Source organism: Rhinolophus ferrumequinum, chromosome 2 (genome assembly GCF_004115265.2).
Source record: "Rhinolophus ferrumequinum isolate MPI-CBG mRhiFer1 chromosome 2, mRhiFer1_v1.p, whole genome shotgun sequence".
Taxonomy (NCBI): Eukaryota; Metazoa; Chordata; class Mammalia; order Chiroptera; family Rhinolophidae; genus Rhinolophus; species Rhinolophus ferrumequinum.
This window is the reverse complement of record NC_046285.1, coordinates 36,657,938-36,682,141: the sequence shown is the minus strand read 5'-3', so window position 1 is coordinate 36,682,141 and position 24,204 is coordinate 36,657,938. Positions and strand designations below refer to the sequence as shown.

The following is a 24,204-nucleotide window of genomic DNA, read 5'->3' as shown; positions in this document are numbered from 1 at the left end:
GCCTCCATGATTGCCTGAGCCAATTTCTTAAAATAAATCGGTTTCTATATATGTGCACATCATATTGATTATGACTCTCTGGAAATCCTGAACAATACACAGGCACTCTCTAACTTTATATTAAATAATCTAAGAGTAGAACTTTGTGGTAGCAAACTGGTTATTATTGTTGAAACTCTGAAGATATGTTTTGTCACGTCTAGCACAACAAGAGCAGTGGGAAGCGAAAAAGGTGGCACAAGGTTAAGAAAGACAGAAGACAAGGGTAGAGTGCACGTGGGGCCAAGGGACTCAAGTCTCAAGGACTGAGCCCCAAATTGGGCCAACACATGGCTTTTATTAGTTAGGTGTGGAAGTAAAAGAAGTAAAGCTTGTCAATCTCAAGATCTGTGAATCCCATACATTATAATAGGAAACTGATTTAAGCCAATCAACCTTGCCTGCAGGCAGCGGAATCGTAAGTCCCAGGATAAGTACTTCACCAAGGGACAAAACTTTTATGCATATGAATAGATGGAGAGCACATCACTGAGTCACTTCCCCTGCAGGTTGTGGGAAGGAATGCAGCCACTGAGGCAGAGGCTCTCCTTAGCTGGGGGAAGGTGGGGGACTGTGCCCACCTCTATAGACCCCGTGAGTTCCCCATATGGCTGTGTCTGGCTTGGGTTGCCCCCCTCCCCCCCATGGGGGAATCTTACCCGTCATTGACTAACCAGCCATCTTTTTGGGGTTAAACAGGGAGATATAAGGTCTAAGCACAAAGGTGAAGCAAAGTGCCTGAAAGGATCTGTCTCACAGACTCTCCTTTCTTTAGGGGCAGGTACTAGGAGACAGACTGGTAGGCTGCTGAGTGGCAACAATGTCTATGTATAAAATCAAATGTATTTCTTAATGCAGAACCAAATGATTCATCTTCCTATCTTTCATCCATTTAGCTGTGTCTGATTTTTAAAAATCAATGTCTATACATATTGAAAATGGGTAACAGACCGCAATAAATTTCACATTAGCCTCAAATTTTTTGCTGAAAACATTTCTAGGGGGTGAGATAAGAAATGAGGAATACTGAGTAGCTGCCAGTGTCCACTTGGAGAAGAAAGTGTTGGGCCAAAGTCTTTACAGAGCAGCTTTTTGGCATCTGATTTTACTGATACACCTGCTACTGAAAAAGTGCTTAAGACTATTGTAAGAACACATCAAACCAGCTATGGTCTTGGCTTTAAAACCACTAAATTGTTGTCTGTGTCTATGAGTTTTTGTTTGTTTGTCTATTTATCAAAATATGTCCCCCCAGAGAACAATTGACCTAGGACTATAGAAAGAAATATGCTTTTGAAGACAAAAATTCTACTTATGTGTGATTTTTTTTTGGGGGGGGTCAATCTTGGTGATTGGTTATAGCATCTTCTCAGTATTTCTCAAACTAGAGTACTGAAGTGGTATTCCATAGACATATGGAACACTGCAGGGTAAGTTTAGTCTACTTTTCTTTAGAGTTAATTTTTCAGTTTAGTGAAAAAGATTAATAAATGTACCTGGCCATTAAGTTAAATCTGTTATTTCATATTGAAATAAACATTAATAGTATATTATGGACCATAATGTAAAACTTGCATAAATTTTATAAAATTTCTACGAAAATTTGGACTTATATAGATGGGTGGCTTTCAGTGGGTTCCTAGTCACCATCTACTCCCTAACATGAGTTAAGAATTTATTTTTTGCTGCCCTCAGCAATACACCTTTGATGCAAAAAGTTTCAAAATCATGGTCTTAAAATAGGCTGGCTTTATGTATTTTTTAAAAAATTTTATTAAATGTATTGGGGTGATGTTTGTTAGTTAAATTATATGGGTTTCAATTGTACAATTCTATAATACATCATCTGTATATTGCATCGTGTGTTCACCACCCAGAGTCAGCTTTTCTTCCATCACCATATATTTGACCCCTTTTACCCTCTTCTACCCCCAACCCTCCCCTCTTACCCTCTGGTAACCACTAAACTGTTGTCAGTATCTGAGTTTTTGTTTACTTGTCTTGTTCATTAGTTGCTTTCAGATTTATATCCCACAAATGAGTGAAATTATATGGTTCTCGACTTTTTATGTCTGCCTTATTTCACTTAGCATGATAATCTCAAGGTCCATCCATGTAGTCACAAATGCAATATTTCATCTTTTTCTTATGGCCGAGTAATATTCCATTGTATATATGTTCTTCTTTATCTAATCATTTATCAATGGTCACTGGTTGTTTCCATGTCTTGGCCTGGCTTTAGACAGTGAAAAGTATTGAAGAAAAGAGGAGAGGACCTCCATTTAAGAGATACCTGTTCCTAGAATTAAAAAATGAACTAACAAAGAACAGCCAATAGATAGCATGAGCTATGAACAAAAAGTTTTAATGACACTGTTTTTTGTTTTTGATTTCCTTTTCCCATAAAAGCCCCCTTTTGGTAAATGTTAGCTCTATAGTCTTTTGTTATTTTAGTTCATTTTATTTACTATTTGTGGAGAATTTCTAATTCTAGGTCTATAAATAGATTTTTATATTTACTCCTTTCAACAGCTCATGAGACAGACGTAATAAATAATTTAGTAAACGACATGTGTTTTCCTTCAGGTCTCCAAAGCCCGTGGTTTTGGTATATTGCCATGCTGACTCGCATATTTTTTGTTCTCCTACTATAATCAGCAAAGCACATTTACTGGGCAGTAGGCATGTCAGAGGTAAAGGTATTCATATTCAAATAATACTGTGCTGTCGTTTTCAAAGCAGTCCATGTTTCACAAGCCTGCAACAAAAGGAAACTCAAGTCATGATTTCTGAGTGCAGAACACATGTTGTATCAATTATTCTGATTATCATATAGATATTCCTAAAAGATTGAGAGAAATACAATGGAAAAATAATACTAATTAAGGTTTGGTTTCCACACTTTTAGTTGGTTTCCACACTTTTAGTGATCTGTTTACTTCAATGCTGAAATTTTTTTGCATTATTTGTGGTGCCACAGTATGAAGCGAAGTAGAATCTTATTACATTGCAGTATCTGTCAGTTGATCACAGCACTAGTCTACAATTATAGTCAGGAGTATACTTGAAAATCTTAATATTCCAGAAAGAAGACACAGTCTTCCAGTCTATATAATAATTTAATTTGCCGAATAAACAAATGGCTTATTTTACTACCTCTAAATTATGCCTGTTAGAGAGAAATGGGCATAAAACTAGATGCATTATTCAAGCTGGTGGTTTTCATCAGCAAATGCTAAGCAGAACCAAGCTAATCCTGGTAGACCAGTTAAAACTCAGCTATGCGGAGTAAGGAGAGGACCCAAGCCCCAGGAAAACAATGACATTCAATTTTTCAATGACTTTTTATAACCCTCATGCTTGGTGGCAGTAAGAGCCTAATACATATGCAAAGAAAGAACAAATCACTGAAGGAATTAATTAATTAATTTGTTATACATCTTCTTTTTCTAAATTGCTAAGTTGTAAGAGAGAAATCATGACTGATTGAAATCCTCAGATAATTCTGCAATTTCATTTGTCCTGGAATTTCAATATCTTTTATCAAGAAGGTAAACATGGAATAAAACTGGCTAACGCAAGTTGTTTTCTTTATTTCTCTTGGAGTGAGAATACAAATGAATAGAAAAATGTACAAAAGGCAAGCAGATGAAGAAATGACATTAAAGGCTTGGATAATTATCACAGAGGGAAATTAGCTGCTGAACAACTGAGAGGGAACTAAAATGTAACTACAATCATCCATCCATCCACCTCCCCAAACATGTAATAATTTACTGAGACTCGACTACATAACAGTTATTTTGGTAGCTCCTGAGAATAATTATTTTGATGGATAAGACATGCACCTTATTTGTAAGGAGATAGGGAGGTTGGGTGCACGAAACATATAGTTCCAGTATGACATTTTGTGAGCTATTCACATATAAACTGCATACAAATGGGAGAGAAAAAGGAAGGACAAATGCTTCCTGGAAAAAAGGAAAAAGCTTCAGAAAGAAAGGAATATTTGATCTTAGTCTTGAAGGAGGAGGTGGAGTTTACCGATGAAAGACATTTTATGGAGAGGAAAGGGTAGGTATAGCTCACGACAGATTGAGAGGAAAAATCAGGGCTAGGCTGGTGGTATGTGAATGCCAGCTGATGGGATGTCTATTTAAAAAGATAGGTGGTGAAAGGCCATTTGTTTCTCATGCAAATACCTGATCAGCCAATGTGTTTTCCCACAGATTCGGATTGTGAGCTGGGTCCCAGTAATCCTGCAAATATATGTGTCTTTTGAGATGTAGAAACTGGTTTGCTGGGTCTTCCAACAAAAATGGTGCTCCTAATGCTCCTGTAATTCAGAGTTCAAGAGCATAGCATCTTTTAGGCCAACAGTTTACATCAGTATTTCCTCTTAAACAGACACAGCTGTGGTCTTTGGAAGGATGGATGCATGAGAAGGAAACCCCGGCTTGAGGGAGGTGGCTACTACTTAGCCCTTTGCCGCCATCATACTGTTCCCACCCTATGTGCACTCTATGTTGTATACAGCATGAAAGCCAGTGCTGTGTGGTGGGTGGAAAAGATTTTCAGAGCTTCTGTACATGCATGGGAGGCCACAGATCTGGATTCAAATTCCAGCTCTGTCACTTTTTTTTGCAAGTTGCTTAATTTCTCTGAGCTCTATTTTCTTCTATGTAAAGAGGTATGATAACAACAACAACAACAACACAGTAACAAAATAACATTGCATTGTAAGGATTGGTTAAATTAATGGATATAAACCATCTAGCTCAAACCTGGCAGTCAACAATATTATTCTTGTTTTCCTAGTTTTCTGAAATAGAATATATCTTTCAGTTTGAAGTAGACACTGCCCCCAAATCTGGCACTGTAGTTAAAATCATTAGTATTGATAGAGCCATCATTAAATCAACAGGCTTGCATTTTCTATCTCCTTTTCACTCCAGGATTAAGGAAAAAAAAATTGGTTTTAAAAAATCCAGACTTCTTTAAGATCTTAAAATTATAACAGTCTATAATGTGTTTTTATTCCTAATAATCAGGTTCGGAGTTGTAACTTGAATCAATATAAAGGCAAACACACTCCTGACCTATATGTGATAACAATATAATCTGTTTATTGCTTGTGATAAAGAAGCATTTATTACAAATCTACTATAAATAACGTTATGTTAGGCACTCTACAGCTTCAGCATTAACAGGCCTCTGTTGACCTATACTCTGTATGGACCAGGGTCACAGTGAGCTCTGAAATATGAAAGCTCTCCTCTAAAGGGTTTGAAGGGTCCAAGATACGAAACAAAACAAGTCAACACGGGATTTGATTGTGCTCAGGGCATTTTGCAGAAGATGGCGTTATTGAGCACTGGGGCACAAGCAGACATGTTCATGGTAAGGACAATTGCTTGACCTATTCCTTGAAGAAAAGATTAAATTAGCCTGATAGGAGAAGGGGCAAGACTTTTAATTTTAAGATGGAGGAATGATGAGAGCAAAAGTCATACGGAATCTATAAGACCAATGTCTGAAAACAAATATTAACGATATTAGTTAATATTTATTGAGCATGGTACTCAATACATTGCCTGAATTACCTTATTTAATGCAAAAAAAACATAAGAAGTAGCACGGTCAATCATTTTACTTTTGCAGACATGGAAACTAAGTCACAGAAAAGTTAAAAAATATGTTCAAGGCTACACAGCTAGTAGGAGGGAGAGATAGAATTCTCCCTTCAGAGCCAGTGCACTATATTAACTAAGAGACAGGAATGCTTGGGGTCAGATAACAGCAACAACAACCACCACAACAAAAGTCTGACACATTTATAGAAAAAAGGAAAGAATCATTATTTACACATTGCCTAGGATCTCATGCTTTTTTAAGCTTGGCCTTGAGCTCTAAGCAGAGTTGTAGTTATTAGCTCCATTATTTCAGTTTAATTTGTCAATCCAGTAAGCTCTAGTTCTAAATGAGTACCTATTGAGAATGAACAGCCTCCATGGATACTGTACATCAATCAGGACACTTCTGGGTACAAAACATTGTACTACTAATGGAGGATTGAAAAATGACTCAGACAATCGTCTCCATTTTTAAAAAGTTAGCAATTGTATTTATTCAATGATTTAAAAATAAAAGACAAACGTCAACTTCAGAACATATTAGTAACAGATGCCAGAAGTTATACTCGCCTGCTGCTATGGAATCTAATTCAATACAATCAAATCAGAATGGCTGTGGAAGCCATTCTCTAAGATTGTCTCTAAAGAACACTCATTGCCTTCTGGTCTTCATATCCTTTGTGGCCTCTTCTCTCACTGAGTAGTGATGACCTGTGTAACCAAGGTACCATGGATATGACAGTGTATGATTGCTGTTACTAGGACATAAAATATATTATGCCTTCTGCTTTGCCCCTCTTTTGGGTCACTTGCTCCAAGGGAAGGACACTCAAGCAGCTCTGAGGGAGAGGTCCACATGTCAAGGAACTAAAACCTTCTACCAACAACCATGTAAGTGAGATCCCTGGGAACCTGATGCTACTCTCCAGTCAAGTCTTCAGATACCACAGCCCCCACTAACATCTTTAACTGCAACCTCATGACAGATCCTAAGTCAGAATCATTGACCTCTGCTACTCCCAAATTCCTAACCCTCAGAAACTGTGAAATAATACATGTTTATTGTTTTAAGCTGCTAAGATTTGGGAAAATTAGTTATGCCATAGTAGACAATGAATACAATGTATTAAAAACACTTACAAATATCAAGGAAACTGCTAATCACCAGACTTGAGACTAGGATGAGGCAAGCGAGGCGACTAGGGCATACAATATAAGAAGGAACTCACTCTCAGGCTTTCACAAATTTTGTGCCATAAGACCTCCACTTCCCTCACCCAAGTCCCTGCTCTGATAATCACCATTGCATGGAAAAATAAACAACAAACAAAAATAACCCTTGTCAAGTAAAAGCTAAAATAAATGAATGGGACTATATGAAACTTAAAAGCTTCTGCACAGCAAAAGAAACCATCGACAAAATAAAGAGGCAATCAACTGAATGGGAGAAGATTTTTGCAACCAGTGCCTCCGATAAGGGGCTAATATCCAAAATATACAAGGAACTCATGCAACTCAGCAACAAAAAAACAACAACCCAATTGATAAATGGGCAGAGGACCTGAAGAGACATTTCTCCAAAGAGGACATACAAATGGCAAATAAGCATATGAAAAAATGCTCAACATCACTAATCATCAGAGAAATGCAAATAAAAACCACAATGAGATATCACCTCACCCCAGTCAGAATGGCTATCATCAACAAGACAAATAGTAACATGTGTTGGAGAGGCTGTGGAGAAAAAGGAACCCTCATACACTGTTGGTGGGAATGCAGACTGGTGCAGCCATTATGCGAGGCAGTGTGGAGGTTCCTCAAAAAATTACAAATAGAATTACCGTATGATCCAGCAATCCCTCTCCTGGGTATCTACCCAAAATCTGAAAACATTTATACATAAAGACACGTGTGCTCCAATATTCATTGCAGCTTTATTTACGGCGGCCAAGACATGGAAACAACCAAAATGTCCTTCGATAGATGAATGGATAAAGAAGTTGTGGTATATATACACAATGGAATACTATTCGGCGGTACGAATAGATGAAATAGGACCATTTGTGACAACATGGATGGATCTTGAGATTATAATGCTAAGCGAAATAAGTCAGACAGAAAAAGCAGAGAACTATATGATTTCACTGATATGTGGTATACAAACCAAAAACAACAAAAGAACAAGACAAACAAATGAGAAACAAAAACTCATAGACACAGACAACAGTAAAGTGGTTACCAGAGGGTAAGGGGAGAGGGAGGAGGGATGAGGGTAAAGGGGATCAAATATATGGTGATGGAAGGAGAACTGACTCTGGGTGGCGAACACACAATGGGATTTATAGATGATGTGATACAGAATTGTACACCTGAAATCTATGTAACTTTACTAACAATTGTTACCCCAATAAACTTTAATTGAAAAAAAAATAACCCTTGTCACTAAGGAATTCACATAGGAGTTCATAAATAATTATAAGAAGACATATTGTGACTAGACCATCCAAAAGGAGAGTGATAAATTATGATATTGGCATGGACGCCTCACAGAGAAATTGGTTTTGAGCTGAGCATCAAAGTATATGTAAGGTTTCCACAGTGAGGAGGAAGGGAGCGGCAGCAAAGAGCCTGTATTCCAGAGTGAAGGAGACTGGAAAGCCCAGGAACAGTGCAAGGTAAGACTCAGGTTCAGTGACCCTCACTTTGCCAAATGTACCATTGTGGTATAGATGTGTCAAAGATAATATTGGAAAGACGAGCTGGAGCTTGATGTTGATGGATTATTACAGTCCTACCAAGCAGTTTGGACTTTATTCTGTAAATAGTTATCATTTCTGAACCAGAAAATGACAGGATGTACTTTGAAATTTTTTGTTTTATTGTGATAAAATATACATAACATAAAACTTACCATTTTAGCCATAACCATTTTTAAGTGTACAATTCCATGACATCAAGTACATTCACAATATGGTGCAGCCATCACTACTATCTCCAGAACTTTTTCATTGTCTCAGATAGAAATTCTGCACTCTTTAAACAATAACTCCCTTTATCCTCTCCCCAGCCCCTGGTAACCACCATTTATTATCTGTCTCTATGAATTTGCTTATTCTAGGTACCTTATATAGGAGGAATCATGTAATAATTTGACCTTTGTTGTCTAAATTATTTCACTTAGTATAATATCTTCAAGGTTTATGAATGCTGTAGCATATGGTGCATTTCATTCCTTTTTAAGGCTGAGTAATGTTTTGCATGTATATGCCAATATTTTGTTTATCCATTCACAGATTTACTTTTGAAAACTTCTTTGGCAGTGGTGTGGAGGGTAGATGGTAAAAGGAAGAGAATTGAGTGAGAAACAAGGTCAGAGGCTCTTTGAATAGTCCATATGAGAGATAAGAAGGAACTGAATTAGATAGGTAGCAGAGGGATGGGATTGGAAGACAGGATGGATTTGGAGGAAATAGGGAACTTTCATTCATTTGGGCTGACTAGTGTGGACGGACCAGCACTAAAGTTTTGGTTCTAGCTGAAATGTTTTAATAGGTGGCTTTTCAGATTTCTCCTCATTCCCTTGGAAGAAAAGGTGTTATGCAGTAATACATATTGAATGTGTATTTATTCTGTTTAAAAAAAACGTTTTTTTTTGTTTTTTATTTTATTTTTTTAAAAGGGAAATTACTAGATAAAGTAGATCCAATGACATCAATATCGAATGAATATTTCTAAATAAATTATACTTGGAAATAATTTACAGCTAGATAAAGTAAGGATAGTAATTCTTAAGATAGTGTTACTTGAAATCATCCAAAAGTAAAACCAGTATTCTGCACCATCATTATCCTGGTGCATTGTACAATCACTATGAAAAAACTGTTATTACATAAATCGTGGCCAAGAAGCATGCTTTAAAATATAAGCCCTAACTATTTTAAGCTCTAATAATTCTGTCTTTTGTAAATCTTTTTTTTTTTTTTTTTTTTGGTCATGGAAAATGTTTCACTGATACAATCTCCTCCAGCTCCCACCCCCACCCCCAGAACAAAGCTCTTACCTTAGCATTATGCGCCCAACAAGCATCCAATAAATATTAATTGATGGTGATAATAACATAACCCAGGAGAGAGACAGAAAGTAGTATTTATTATCCTGCTTTACAAATGAGAAAATTGACACATGGAGATGAAATGACTTACTCAAGGTCACATAGTAAGTCAATGGCAGGGCTGGAAATAAAAATGTACGTAATATAGGAGGGCATGCTATTATCCTCTCTGCTTCAGAAATTTCTCCTCCCTTTTTCATTCTGTCTGATCAACCTTGAAAGTTAGTGAGAGCAAGATCACAGTTTTGTGTTTGTAAGCTTATATAATATATAATACAGTTGGGGCTTGAAAACTGAACACTGACTTTTACTACTTTGTTGGCTTTTAAGTGGCAGAGTTTTTGTTTGTTTGTTTGTTTGTTTTTAATGTGGGCAATATTAGCCAGATAATGCCTTTTTTAAAACTTTATAATCATAAGCTTTAAAAATATTTTTTTCTCTTTATTTCCAACTCCCTACATAACCTTCTTCTTTTCATTCTGTATTATAGTCAGTTTTAATAAGAACTGTCAAGCTTAGTTCTACTATCTAAATCTTTCTAGGATATTCTCTGCAGAAAATTCTATACAATAGAAATAAGGCAGATACTTCAGAATATGGGGATATTCAAGATCATACCTCTATTTACGCAAGCCAAAGAGGATCAGAGAGCCAAAATTTTATCCTGGCTCGGGCAGTGACTAGTCACCAAGCCACTTTAAAAAAATAAATAAATAAATTTATTGGGGTGACAATGGTTAGTATAATTACATAGATTTCAGGTGTACAATTCTGTAATACATCATCTATATATCGCATTGTGTGCTCACCACCCAGAGTCAGTTCTCTTTCCATCACCATATATTTGATCTTTTTTACCCTCATCTACCACCTTCCACTCCCTTACTCTCTGGTAACCACTAAACTGTTGTCTGTGTCTATGAGTTCTTATTTCTTTGTTTGTCTTGTTCCTTTGTTGCTTTCAGTTTTACATCCCATATATGAGTGAAATTGTGGTTCTTGAGTGTTTCTTTCTGACTTATTTCACTGAGCATAATAATCTCAAGTTCCATCCGTTTTGTCACAAATGGCACTATTTCATCTTTTCTTATGGCAGAGTAGCATTCTGTGTATATATACCAGATCTTCTTTATCCAGTCATCTATCAAAGGACACTTAGGTTATTTCCGTGTCTTGGCCACTGTAAATGATGCTGCAGTGAACATCGGAGTACATACATCTTTAGGGATAAATGTTTTCAGATTTTGGGGAAGATACCCAGAAGAGGGATTGCTGGGTCATATGGTAATTCTATTCTTAATTTTTTGAGGAACCTCCATACTGTTTTCCATAGCAGCTGCACCAGTGTAAATTGCCCTAATAGTGTATGAGGGTCTTTTTTCTCCACAGCCTCTCCAACACTTACTATTTGCCTTGTTGATGATAGCCATTCTAACAGAAGTGAGGTGATATCTCATTGTGGTTTTCATTTGCATTTCTCTAATAGCTAGAGAAGTTGAACATTTTTTCATATATCTGTTGACCGTTTGTATGTTTTCTTGGGAGAAGTGTCTGTTCAAGTCCTCTGCCCATTTTTTAATTCGATTGTTTTGTCTTTTTTTTGTGGAGTTGTATGTGTTCCTTATATATTTTGGATGTTAGCCCATTATCGGAGGTGTTTTTAAATGTCTTCTCCGATTCGGTTGGTTTCCTCTTTATTTTGTCGATGGTTTCTTTTGCTGTGCAGAAGCTTTTTAGTTTAATATAGTCCCATTCATTCATTTTAGCTTTTACATCCCCTGCCTTTGAGGTCAAATTCATAAAATGCTCTTTGAACCCAAGGTCCATAAGTTTAATACTTATGCTTTCTTCTATGCAGTTTACTGTTTCAGGTCTTATGTTTAGGTTTTTGATCCATTTTGAGTTAATTTTTATACACGATGACAGATAGCAGCGTAGTTTCATTCTTTTACACATGGCTTTCAAATTTTTCCAACACCATTTATTGAAGAGGCTGTCTTTTCTTAATTGTATGTTTTTGGCTTCTTTGTTGAAAATTATCTGTCTATATTTATGTGGGTTTATTTCTGGGTTCTCAGTTCTGTTCCATTGGTCTGTGTGTCTGTTTTTCTGTCAATAAGATACAGTTTTGATAATTGTTGCCCTGTAGTACAAGCTGAAGTCAGGGAGTATGATACCTCGAGCCTTACTCTTTTTTTCTTAGGATTGCTTTGGCTATTTAGCGTTTTTTGTGGTTCCATACAAATCTGATTTTTTAAATTCTATTTCTTTAAAAAATGCCATTGGGATTTTGATGGGGATTGCATTAACTTTGTATATTGCTTTGGGTAATATGGCCATTTTCCCTATATTGATGCTTCCAATCCATGAACACAAAATGTTTTTCTATTTCTTTGTGTCTTCTTCAATCTCTTTTAAAAATGTCTTAGTTTTCAGTGTAGATGTTCTTCAGATCCTCTGTTAAGTTTATACCTAGGTATTTTATTCTTTTTGTTGCAATTGCAAAAGAGATTGTGTTTTTAAATTTCTTTTTCTGAAATTTCATTGTTAGCATATAGGAATGCAATATATTTTTTTTTCCATCTTTATATGTGTGGTAGAATACACATATCATAAAATTTACCATTTTAACCATTTTAAGTTCAGTGGCATGCAATGGATTTTTTTTGAAATATGGTTCCTGCATTCCAGAATGTACCTCTTTTTTTGGTTTGTTTTGTTTTATTTTATTTTATTCGGGAAGGGGAACAGGACTTTATTGGGGAACAGTGTATACTTCCAGGACTTTTTTCCAAGTCAAGTTGTTGTCCTTTCAATCTTAGGAGGGTGTTGTTCAGCTTCAAGTTGTTGTCTTTTCAGTCTTAGATGTGGAGGGTGCAGCTCAGCTCCAGGTCCAGTTGCCATTGCTAGTTTCAGGGGGCGCAGCCCACCATCCCTTGTGGGACTCGCGGAGTTAAACCGACAACCTTGTGGTTGAGAGCCCACTGGCCCATGTGGGAATTGAACCGGCAGCCTTCAGAGTTAGGAGCACGGAGCTCCAACCGCCTGAGCCACTGGGCCAGCCCATGCAATGAATTTTTGTACATTGATTTTATAGCCGGCAACTTTACTCTATTTGTTTACTGTTTCTAATAGCTTTTCGGTGGAGTCTTTAGGGTTTACTATATACAGCATCATGTCATCTGCAAAAAGTGACAATTTAACTTCCTTCATTCCCAATTTGGATGCCTTTTATTTCTTTCTCTTGCCTGATTGTTCTGGCTAGGACTTCCACTACTATGTTGAATAATAGTGGTGATAGGGGACAACCCGGTCTAGTTACTGAATGTAGGCTTCAGTTTTTCACTGTTAATTATGATATTAGCTGAGGTTTTGTTTTATATGGCCTTTATTATGTTGAAGTATTTTCCTTCTATACCCATTTTATTAAGTGTTTTAATCACAAATGGATGTTGTATCTTGTCAAATGCTTTTACTGCATCTATTGATATAATCATATGATTTTCATCCTTTATTTTGTTTATGTGGTGTATCACATTGATCAATTTGTTTATGTTGAACCATCTTTGTGCCCTGAGATGAGCCCCACTCGGTCGTGATGTATAATCTTTTTAATGCATTGTTGTATTCGATTTGCTAGAATTTTGTTTAGGATTTTTGCATCTATGCTCATCAGAGATATTGGTCTGTAATTTTCTTTTTTTGTGTTCTCCTTATCAAGTTTTGGTATCAGGGTAATGTTGGCCTCATAAAATGAATTAGGAAATATTGCCTATTCTTCAATTTTTTGGAAAAAATTGAATGGACAGGTATTAGATCCTCTTTGAATGTTTGGTAGAATTCACTAGTGAAGGCATCTGGTCCTGGACTTTTGCTTTTAGGAAGGTTTTGGATGACTGATTCAATTTTCTTACTGCTGATTGGTCTATTTAGATATTCCAGTTCTTCATGATTCAGTTTATGAAGGCTTTATGTTTCTAAGAACGTGTCCATTTCTTCTACGTTATTAAATTTGGTCGCATATAGTATTCTTGGATGATCCTTTGTATTTCTGTAATATCCATAGTAACTTCTCCTCTTTCATTTCTAATTTTGTTTATTCGTGTTGTTTCCCTTTTTATCTTAGCAAGTCTCACCAAGGATTTGTCAATTTTATTAATCTTTTCAAAAAAGCTCTTTATCGCATTATTTTTTTAATTCTTTTTTTGTTCTCTATTTCATTACTTCTGCTCTGATTTTTATTATTTCCTTCCTTCTGCTGACTTTGAGTTTCATTTGTTCTTCTTTTGCAAGTTCTTTAAGGTATAATGGTAGCTTATTTATCTGCGGTTTTCCTTCTTTCCTGAGATAGGCCTATAATTATATAATTTTTCCTCTTATTACTGCTTTCACCGCATCCCAATAATTTTGATAAGATGTATTTTCATTCTCATTTATTTCTATGTATTTTTTGGTTTTTCCTTTTATTTCTTCTTTGACCCAATCATTCTTTAAAAACGTTGTTTAATCTCAACATACTTGTGGTTTTTCCTGCCTTCTTTTTGCAGTTGATATCCAATTTTATAACCTTGTGATCGGAGAATATGCTTGGTATGATTTCAATCTTCTTAAATTTACTGAGACTAGTTTCATGTCCCTACATACGGTCTATCCCTGAGAATGTTCTATGTATACTAGAAAAGAATGTACAGTCTGGTGTTCTAGGATGAAGTACTCTATAAATATCCATTATGTTCATTTGATTTAATGTGTCATTTAGGGCTGATATTTTCCTACTTATTTTTTTTTTTTGGATGATCTATTCATAGCTGTCAGTGATGTATTTGGGTCCCCTGCCATAACTGTGTTTTTGTCAGTTTTTTCCTTTATTTCTGTTAGTAGTTGCTTTGTATAATTTGGTGCTCCATATAATTTTGTATAATTTGCTGATTAGGGGCATATATATTGACAAGTGTTATGTCTTCTTGTCTTATTGTCCCCTTTATCATTATGAAATGTCCGTTTTTGTCTCTTGTTACCTTTTTTTATCCTGAAGTCTGTTTCATCTGATATAAATATGACTACATCCACTTTTCTCTGGATGTCATTTACTTGGAGTATTGATTTCCACCCTTTCATTTTGAGTCTATATTTGTCCTTCTAGCTGAGATGTGTCTAGTGGAGGCAGCAATGACTGGGTTTTGTTTTTGGCCCAATCTGGTACTCTGTGCCTTTTTATTGGTGAGTTCAGACTGTTTACTTTTAGGATGATTATTGATATATGAGGATTTCCTATTTCCATTTTGTCTTTTGTTTTCTGGTATTTTGGTGTGACCATTGTTTCTTTCCCTTTCTGTTACTCTCTTTTATTTTAGTGTGGTGGTATTCTATGAATTTTTCCTGTTTCTTCTTTTTGTATGTTATAAATCTCAGTTCTGGATTTCTTTTTTTTTTTTTTTGAGTCGTTACCTTTAAATTTATGTACAAGAAAGTTTCATATGTAGAGTAGTCCTTCTTCTTCAGCATGGTTCTTATCTCCATTCCCCTTTGCATATTCAGACCTTTGCTCTCTTCCCTTTTGTGTTTTTGTTGTCACAAGTTATCCCTACTTATGCTGTGAGTTGATTTCTGAGTTGCAGTAGCAAGTTGTCTTTTTCCTTTTTGCTTTTTAAATGTTTTTATCTTCTCCACCTTTTATGTTATGTTTAAGTGTATAGTGCCCTAGTTTGTGTAGGGGTTGCCATTTCCTACTTCTGTCTGTTCGTAATACTACTCATGGTTTTGTATTCTTTTGATTTTTTGTTTCAGGTCAAATAACCTCCTTCTGTATTTCCTGTAATGCAGGTCATGTGTTAGAAAATTCCCTCAGCTTCCGTATGTCTGGAACGGTCTCTATTCCTCCTTCATATCTAAAGGATATCTTTGCTGGATATATTATTCTTGGCTGATAATTTCTCTCTTTCAATATTTTGAATATTTTCCCATTCCCTCCTGGTTTGTAGGGATTCTGCTGAAAAGTCTGATGACAGTCTAATGGGCTTTCCCTTATAAGTTACTGCTTTTCTTTCTGGCTGCTTTCAGAATTCTTTCTTTGTCATTAATTTTTGACAATTTCAATACAATGTGCCTTTGAGAAGGCCTGTTGGGATTGAGGTAATTAGGTGCTCTGCTTGCTTCTTGGATTCGAGGATCCAGTTCTTTCCATAGGTTTGGGAACTTCTCATTGACTATTTGTTTGAATAGACTCTTTCTTTCTTCCTCTCTTCTCCTTCTAGTATACCCATTGTTCTTATGTTGCTCTTTCTGATGGGGTCAGAAAGTTCTTGTAGAGTTCTTTCATTTCTTTGAACTCTCAAGTCTCTCTCTTATTCTATCTGTGTCATTTCCAGATTTCTACCTTCAATATCACTAATTCTTTCTTCCATCTGGTCAGCTCAATTATCTAAGCTGGCTATTTCATTCTTCACTTCTTAACAAACCACTTCTTATTCCTGTACCTACATATTCTGTTATATGAAATGAGGCTTCGTTATATGATATCTAAGGTCTCTTCTGGCTCTAACAGTTTTAACTGGGATGTATTCATAAAAAATAAATCATTAAGTGAAAATTTATTTGTCTTCATGGTATTATGTCATCAGAAGCATATAGAATATGCTAAGTGGGCACAACTACAACTGATAAGGAATTTATATGCTGAGAAATTCAACATTGAAATGGGCAGAAATAAGTGAAAGAGAAGTCAAAATAGACATAGACAATAATTGAAGCAAAACAATAACGATGTATTCACAGTATGCACAAAGAGATGAATGCCCATCATAGGCTCATGAGCGGTATGGGAGAAATAGAAGCTATATAATTAGAAGTGGAAAGATTTCCTATATTGCCATTACCCAGGGAAGGTTGAAAAGAGGCTTTAAATTTAATAGTGGATAAATGACTGAATAGTCTATATATTATGCACATAACTATGAAAATGATGCTTGTGGTAGGAACCTACACACTAGAAAGACCACAAAGCCTAATGTGAAACTTATGTTACTAATGAAAGGGGAGAGTCTGATGGCAACTTCCTGTTTTCTTCCATGCAGAGGGAGCTCATTTGGAGTAATCCTACGTATACTCTGATTCTTGAAAGGGGCAGTGCCCCATTTAATTGGTAAATCCAAGTGGCATAACTTGGCATGTTCAGCTCCCTCTTTCTTTTTCCTCTGGAGAGTGAACTGTCCTTAAAGAGCACAGTTTCTGTTCTGGGTCCACAACCTGCAATTAGATATGAAATTTGCCAAATTCTGGGGTCCAGACATCAGGTTCTTTATGTACTTACACTGCACTGTATCTTCCAAGTTAGCCTTTCTCCATAATAAAGAAAATGGATTAACTTCCACAATCATCTTTGGTTTATTTCTCAACTTGATCAAAACTGGGACAAAGAATGGGAGTGCTGTGTGTTGGAAGGTGGCTCAGAGAACCCAACGGTTCTCTTGTGTTAGAATCTCACTAAGAAACAAAGAAAAAAAAAAAGTAGAGCACAGATCAGGGTACTCCTACCTGCAGGAGCTTGTCATCCCTGAACAGCCATGACTATTAATTTCTTCCCTCATGTAACCTTTAAAATCTGTATAGTAAACGTGGTGGGATTAAGGGAGGACGGAAGACACAAAATATCTGCCAGGTTCACAGGCTAGGCTTACAGTAGCTCCTTCATTTAGGGGCTAGATGATACCAAGAGTTGGAGTGTCACCTGATACCTGCTACTGGAGAGGGAGAATGATAACTATAATCCTGCCACAAGTTCAGAAATACTTAGGTATGGGATACTGAAAGAAAGCACTTAGTACTCAATATAATCAATTAGAGAATAACATTTATTATTTGCTATTTTTATTGGACTGAGTCTCAGTGTCTGGCCTCAAATTACTTAAGTCTTTAAAAAAATATGAAATAAGTGCTCAGGCAATTATGTGTGGTACATGAATTAAGTACTAAAATAAAGTATAAATGGCTTCTTGGAATTAAGCATAAAAGAAGATCAGGAGAAAAGGATATACAAACATCTTGACAATATGGTAGCATTTTTAAAGATCTCTCTAAATACAGGAGAAATTTTATAATTTTGTGAGACTAAAATACTGAAGTTTAGGTTCGTATTGTTTTAGACTTGAATATTTTATTCTTTGTTTTAAACAAATAATTTTCTCCACAAATAATGAAATAGTTATTTTTTTTCTTTTCTTTTCACTCTACACTTTAGTCAGTGACCAAAAAATTCATGGTAAAAGATACAATGGATTCTCTCACTTTGCTGTAATTCAGATAAAAATTAGAGAGATAAGAAATTTGGGTTGTGAGAGAAAAAAGAAGTGAGAAATTAAGAAAAGAAATCAAAGGAAGGAGAGAAAAAAAGAAGGGAGGTTGCAAAAGCTGAGAAGTCATGGAAAGAAGAAACAAGATAAATAGAGGAAGTAAAACGAACGCAAAGAGGGTTGATAGATATGAACTGGGGAAACAGAAAAGACACACCAGACACACCAAACTGTGGGATCAGCTCCCAAATTCCCATCATCATATTCAACTGTCTGTTAATAAAATGCTTTCGTAACTGAACTTTTAACTCAGGAACTTCGCCTTTATTGATGATATAATTGCTGATGTGTTGAGTACTTTGAAATGTAAACAGAAACTGAGTTCAACCTCAATCTGTTTTAACCTGCTCTCAGAACACAAACGCACATCCACATTCACGCTCACAGTGTGGCCATGAACTTCCCTGAGATGTTTTTGGAGCTGGCAGATGTCTTATTAGATTTTAATCATGTATGCAGAGAAATTTGTAGCTCGCGAAAGACAGCATTTTATGAGATCTAATAGTGAAAACTTCTGAGTCACTGCCTATGTGTGTTGATGGGATTCCCAAATCTAATGCCACGAAAAATGATGCCAGGTGAGTAGGAAAATAGTTTTTCTACAACATCCAGTATGCTCAATGAATCTAGTCACAGGCAAAGACATTTTTTTTTTTTTTTTTGTCCAGCAAAGTTATTTTCTCACTACCCACTTTCTTCGGAGCATCAAACAACCTGAAGCCAAAGTGAGTAGGTAAAATTAAGAACAAAATCTTATAAAAGAAACCAAAAGTGTATCAGGGAATATAGATTTTCCAAAAAACTGCAGGGCTACAGGCCTGACTGAGAAGGACCAGACCTTCTACAGTGGAGGAGGCAAAAAAGGAGGGGATTGGGGGATTGGAGGTGTTGACAACGTCATGGGATGGAAAATGTGAGCTTCACAGCTCTTGTCAATCAAACCAAACCAAACCAAACCAAACCAAACCAAACCAAACCAAACCAAACCAAACCAAAAACTTCAAGACAAATTGGCCTTGCTTATTACTTGGGGCAAAAGACAAGAGCTAGAACTATGCTAGAAAAATAGGCCAAAGGCAGTTTCATTTTCCCCTGTCTAAAACCAGGAGACATACTTGCACATTATAGATATTTCTGATCACAGGGCAACAGTAAGGGCCTGAATCTCCAAATTGTTTTACATCAACTCTAAGAATTGGTTTACTTACTCAGTGAAACACTTTCCAATATGTGTATTTTTCCATATTTTCCCTTTATGTGAAATGGGGCTGTTTGATTGAGGTGGAACATGTTGAGTTTAGAACTTCTTTTTACCCTCAGCACAAGTAGGAACTGTCATAGAAAGTTTTTCTTTATATCCTGGTTTGGCTCCATTTCCTCAGATAAAGTCACGCAGCTCCCTAACTCCTGACCTTTTCTTGTGGAACCAATGGCTATAATATTTGCTCTATGACTTTTTCAAGAAATCTTGTTGTGTGCTCTTTTGCCTTTCCCATATCTGCATATCACACGCCTAGCATTGCTTTGCCAGAAGGGACAGTTTTTTTGTGTACTAGAAAGAAGATCTGGATGCAGAATTTGGATGTGAACTGGCATTCACCATTGATTAACTGTGTAGTTTGGTCATTTAACTTCTCTAGGCCTCAGTTTCCTCTTTGTATAATAGGAAACATAATACCTGTATTTAGAGTGCTTTTGAGAGTTAAACTAAGGTAATGTATGGAAAGCTCCTGAGACATGATAAAGACTTAAAATAGTAGCAGTAATATTTGCTGTTTTACCATAGGAGAAAGCAATTCTTGACCTAAATCTAAAGAGAGGGTTGTTTTGTTCCCTTTTGTTTTGTAATCAAATCGTGACACTCAGACTTCTAATTCTCTGACCAGGGAACCATCCCTAATGTGTATAAGTTGCTATTTTGAGAAAAATCAATAAAATAATTTGGGGACTCTGCTCATAAATTTAATTATTTGAGTAAGGCTCGTCATCATTTTTGGCTTCAGCATTCCCATTACGACAATGGATAATGAGATCTTTTCCCTACTTACTTCAAATTAAGTTCTAGACAAAAGTAATTTGTTAGACAACTAATCTGTAATGGAGAAAAACTTTTTAAAAATAAAAACTAACAAACTTTTAAAAATGGTTGTTTTCTTGTGATAAGCACAAGGGCTCCAGTGACGCGCAGATAAATAGGCTACATTCTTATACAAAAAAGGAGGGAAGAGAAATGAAGCAAGTTGATTCAAGCTATTATTTCCTATTTTAGAGCTATATGATTTAGGAAATGTCAGTTAAACTAGTTATTAATGTCACGAATGAATTTGGTTCTACAGACTTCAGTTTCCTCAGCCCACAAGCAATAAAGGCTTCTTTCCTGACATCAAGGGCTAACCCAGCAATGTCAGTGGTCCTCTGTCCTTAGGTTCTGATCTCAACTTATTTCATGAACTCCAATTACATGATTTTAGTTATTTATTTATTTGTTTGTTTGTTTATTGAAGTCAGTCAAACCAGTTGTCTTTATGGGTAGACATATTTATATCTCAGCTGGAATTGAAGTTAATTCCAACTTGTTTCTGAAGAAAGTTCATAAAAGTCATTTTGCAGAACTATTTCCTTTTGCCAAATCTTTTTGATCCTGCAGTGTTCACAGGTAAATGTGAACCAGATGTAGTGCTTTTAGTCTTGCAGTCATCCACTGTCACCCACTCGAAAGTCAATTGCATGGATCAACAGTCAAGGAAAAGCTTTATACTGATGGATTATAACCAGCCCGTGACTTCAATTTGCAGTGTGCCCCTCAGGCACACACTTGAACTGAGCCAGCCTCACTTTCTCCATCTGACGCTATGGGCTGTAACTTGGTGTGATGATAATTGCTTAAATAACTTGGCTAAGAATTTCTAAATAATTTATTTAAACATGTCCCAAATACAAAGTGTAATATTGATGATTCAAACAATTTATTAAAATTGTTCACAGGTGTAGGAATAAAAAAAGCTAATTTTGCATACACAAACACATATAAACGTATCCTCATACATATCAAATTAATAGTCTCTGTGGGTGTGTGTGTGTGTGTGTGTGTGTGTACCTCAAGCAAAGTACATTGGTCTCAAGCTTATCATCAAAGTAGAAATTTATTCTGACTCAAGCATCTTCATCAGAAGTATTTATAAATTGTAGAGATTTAACTGTGAAAATAATTTATACCTTTGTTAGTATCTTCAGTTTTTACAAGAAAAACAAATGATCACTCAGTTCAATTCAGATGTAAGCCACTGAATTACTGGGTCAGTTTGGTAGTAAATCATCTGGCCTTCAGTGTCTTGCTTGATCTATCTTTAAAACACTACTTCTCTGAGCTATTACTTGCCCTAAAGGTTAATGAATTCATAGTCTCTTGGGATCTCCACATGATGGTACTATGTAAAGATTACAATTCTCAAAGGCATTTAATTTTTTCCTTTGCTCGAGGACACTACAGCACTTCTTTCGTGGCAGCAGTTATAAGAAATAGACTTCTTAGCAACAGTAACGTGTTAATATGTTAATACATAATTAGAAATAAAATGATCACACACACACAATTAACACTAACATGTTCAAAACTGCAGCATGACACAATAGTTTGGTTTCCTCAGTGCTTTAGAATTTGTCTATGGATAAAGCATGTTTGTTCATTTCTTTAAAAATTCAAAAGGCGTCATTTATCAACCTAGTAGTTATAAAAGACACGATAAATAAAAAAGAAATAGGTTCTTACCTATAAGCAATGTTGAACACAGGGCCACTTGAAGCATTTTATAGGTCATGATCCTGTTTGAAAATAAAATATTTACTTATTTTAATTCCAATTGAGCAAAGTTTTAGGGCATACTGGATACGTTCCAGGAGTATGAAGTACTTGCTGCATACCTGCAAGCCCTAGGAGCTGCGGCAAGTCAGACAGCAACTGTTGCTTGAGATTGCTTTTTTATATAACTCCTGCCTTTTCACCCTTTGGACTTTTTGGACTGACTTTTTACAGGCTGTTCTTATATGAGCCATGTATTTATTTATTAATTTGCCATTCACCCAGACTAATGCAATGTAAAAAAAAAAAAAAAAGGTAGAAACTGGATAACTCATACATTCTGGTGGGAATATAAAATGATACAATCACTTTGGAAAAGAGTTTGTCAGTTTCTTGTAAATCTGAGCATGCAATTACCATACAAGTCAGTAATTGCACTATTGGGCGTTTATCTCAGAGAAATGAAAACTTACATTCATACAGAAACCTGTACAAGAATGTTCATAGTAGCTCTTTTTTTTAAAAAAAAATGAGTGAATAGTTGTGATGCCTTATGATATTTTTTTTTTTTATTAAAGTGTTTTTGGGTGATAATTGTTAGCAAAGTTACATAGATTACTGATGCCTGATACCTAGAAAGTACTACTTTAAGATGACATGATAGACCTTTGTAAGCTCCCATGGTCTCTTCCATATTAATGATGTATAAATGTTAAAAGGAAAATATGTGAAATCCAATCAAATATTATTTAAAAAAAAATTTAAGAAGAACAAAAAGGGAGGACAGAAAACTTTATTTTACCAAAGAGCTAGCTGAACTTAGTTTCTGCTCTGATTTATACCACCAATGCAATCAGACCCAATAAACTACAAAGCTCTGAAGAATGCAATGCTCATTTATAAAATTCTGATAAGAAGAGATGGAGGGCATGGTACAGCCCGACATGATTCAGTGATATCATCAGCATCATTATAAGTGAAGAGCCAGCCAGTGTGTTGGAGGAGGATAGTAACCCTTGTAAACATTCAACTGCATTCAACTGCATTCAACCTGTTGAAAACAAGCTGGTGATAGCACCTATTTTTAGGAAGTTATTTGAAGTTCCCAAAGAGTTGCTACATGAGAACAAAATTTTACCATAGCACCTGGCAGAGGAGTCAATTTTAAACTGATTTGACTGCAGATGGATTTGTTATAATTTATAAAACAGAGTATAATGTGCCATCACTATCAGGTCAAACCTCTTAGAGGTGCCGCTTCTCTCCTAGAATATCCCATGACACCCCGGTTATTAGCTTACCTTTAGGCAGAGAATGACGTGGCAACTACATGCCAAGAATGAGTAACGGTTTCTGTAAAGTCTTGTGCTACATGCAGAAAGCGGCTCTTCAGTGAGGGACAACATGTCAGATTCAGACCCAGTTGATATAATGCAGATACTACTTTTGAATTTCTATGTGGAATATTGTTTTGTTTTGGAAGCTAGAGCTTTTGTTTTCTTTTTTCTCAATTTTTGAATGAAACAAAACCTTGCTGAGGGCAAACAGGAAATGTAGTCTCTCTTTAACAAGTAGGAGCTAGATCCATCTGGAGAAATTAGTTAAAATGGTAAAGAATGTATTCTGCTTTTGTATTCATTTTTAGAGTGACTGCTGCAGATTTAAAAACCTCATCTTGTAATGCCTTCGGTTTAATGTGGTTTGGAAATGTAGTTTAACGAATTGCATGATAATTTTCTCTTTTACTAGGTGTAGGTAGTTCAGAGTCTTTGAAAGTTGAACTGATCCTACCTGGTTTTGTGTATATATATATATATATATATATATATATATATATATATATATATATATATACTCATTGTCATCTTGAAGTCTAGGCCACCCATATCGTCCAGGTTATCCTTCTCCTCCCTCTTTCCCACTAATTTGCTGATTTGTACATCTACCATGGACCAATATACAAAGACAGACAATGGGGAATTTACAGTTTTAACCTTCAGGTATTATTCATTTATTCAACAACTATTTACTGGATAATTTCCATGTTCTAGGAATTTCTTAGACTCTATCTATTTTGAACACATTCAGTATACATTGTTCCAAGTACTAGAGTTACAAAGATATATCAAACAGTTGTTTCTTGTGGGGGAGAAGATACTTTCAGGGAAAGTTTCCCAGTGAGGTGAGTTGGAATTTTCCATGAAGATGGATCCAGTTGGGGGAGAAAGAAAATTCCAAAAAAGGAAAGATCAAGGGTAAAGATCAAGGGGCTTG

General features: G+C 35.8%; 1 protein-coding gene across 1 annotated transcript; it reads right to left on the bottom strand.

Moving 5' to 3' along the window:
* Window positions 1-2,383: 2,383 nt before the first annotated feature.
* On the bottom strand, window positions 2,384-22,137 carry C2H3orf85 (chromosome 2 C3orf85 homolog). Its single transcript, XM_033134930.1, has 4 exons — window positions 22,053-22,137; window positions 21,901-21,953; window positions 4,242-4,375; window positions 2,384-2,797 (listed from the first exon to the last, which is right to left on the bottom strand). The coding sequence occupies exons 2-4, from the start codon at window positions 21,947-21,949 to the stop codon at window positions 2,708-2,710; spliced, it is 273 nt and encodes a 90-aa protein (XP_032990821.1). The 5' UTR covers window positions 21,950-21,953; window positions 22,053-22,137; the 3' UTR covers window positions 2,384-2,707.
* Window positions 22,138-24,204: the final 2,067 nt, after the last annotated feature.

Bases quoted from the DNA above. Each gene is read 5' to 3' on its own strand.
- C2H3orf85 (XM_033134930.1), bottom strand. From the start codon at position 21,949: ATGACCTATAAAATGCTTCAAGTGGCCCTGTGTTCAACATTGCTTATA. The intron at 4,376-21,900 runs GTAAGAACCTAT...TCTGAATTACAG, and splicing joins GTGTTCAACATTGCTTATAG to GAGCATTAGGAGCACCATTT. The intron at 2,798-4,241 runs GTATTTGCATGA...CTTTTGTTGCAG, and splicing joins AAAACACATTGGCTGATCAG to GCTTGTGAAACATGGACTGC.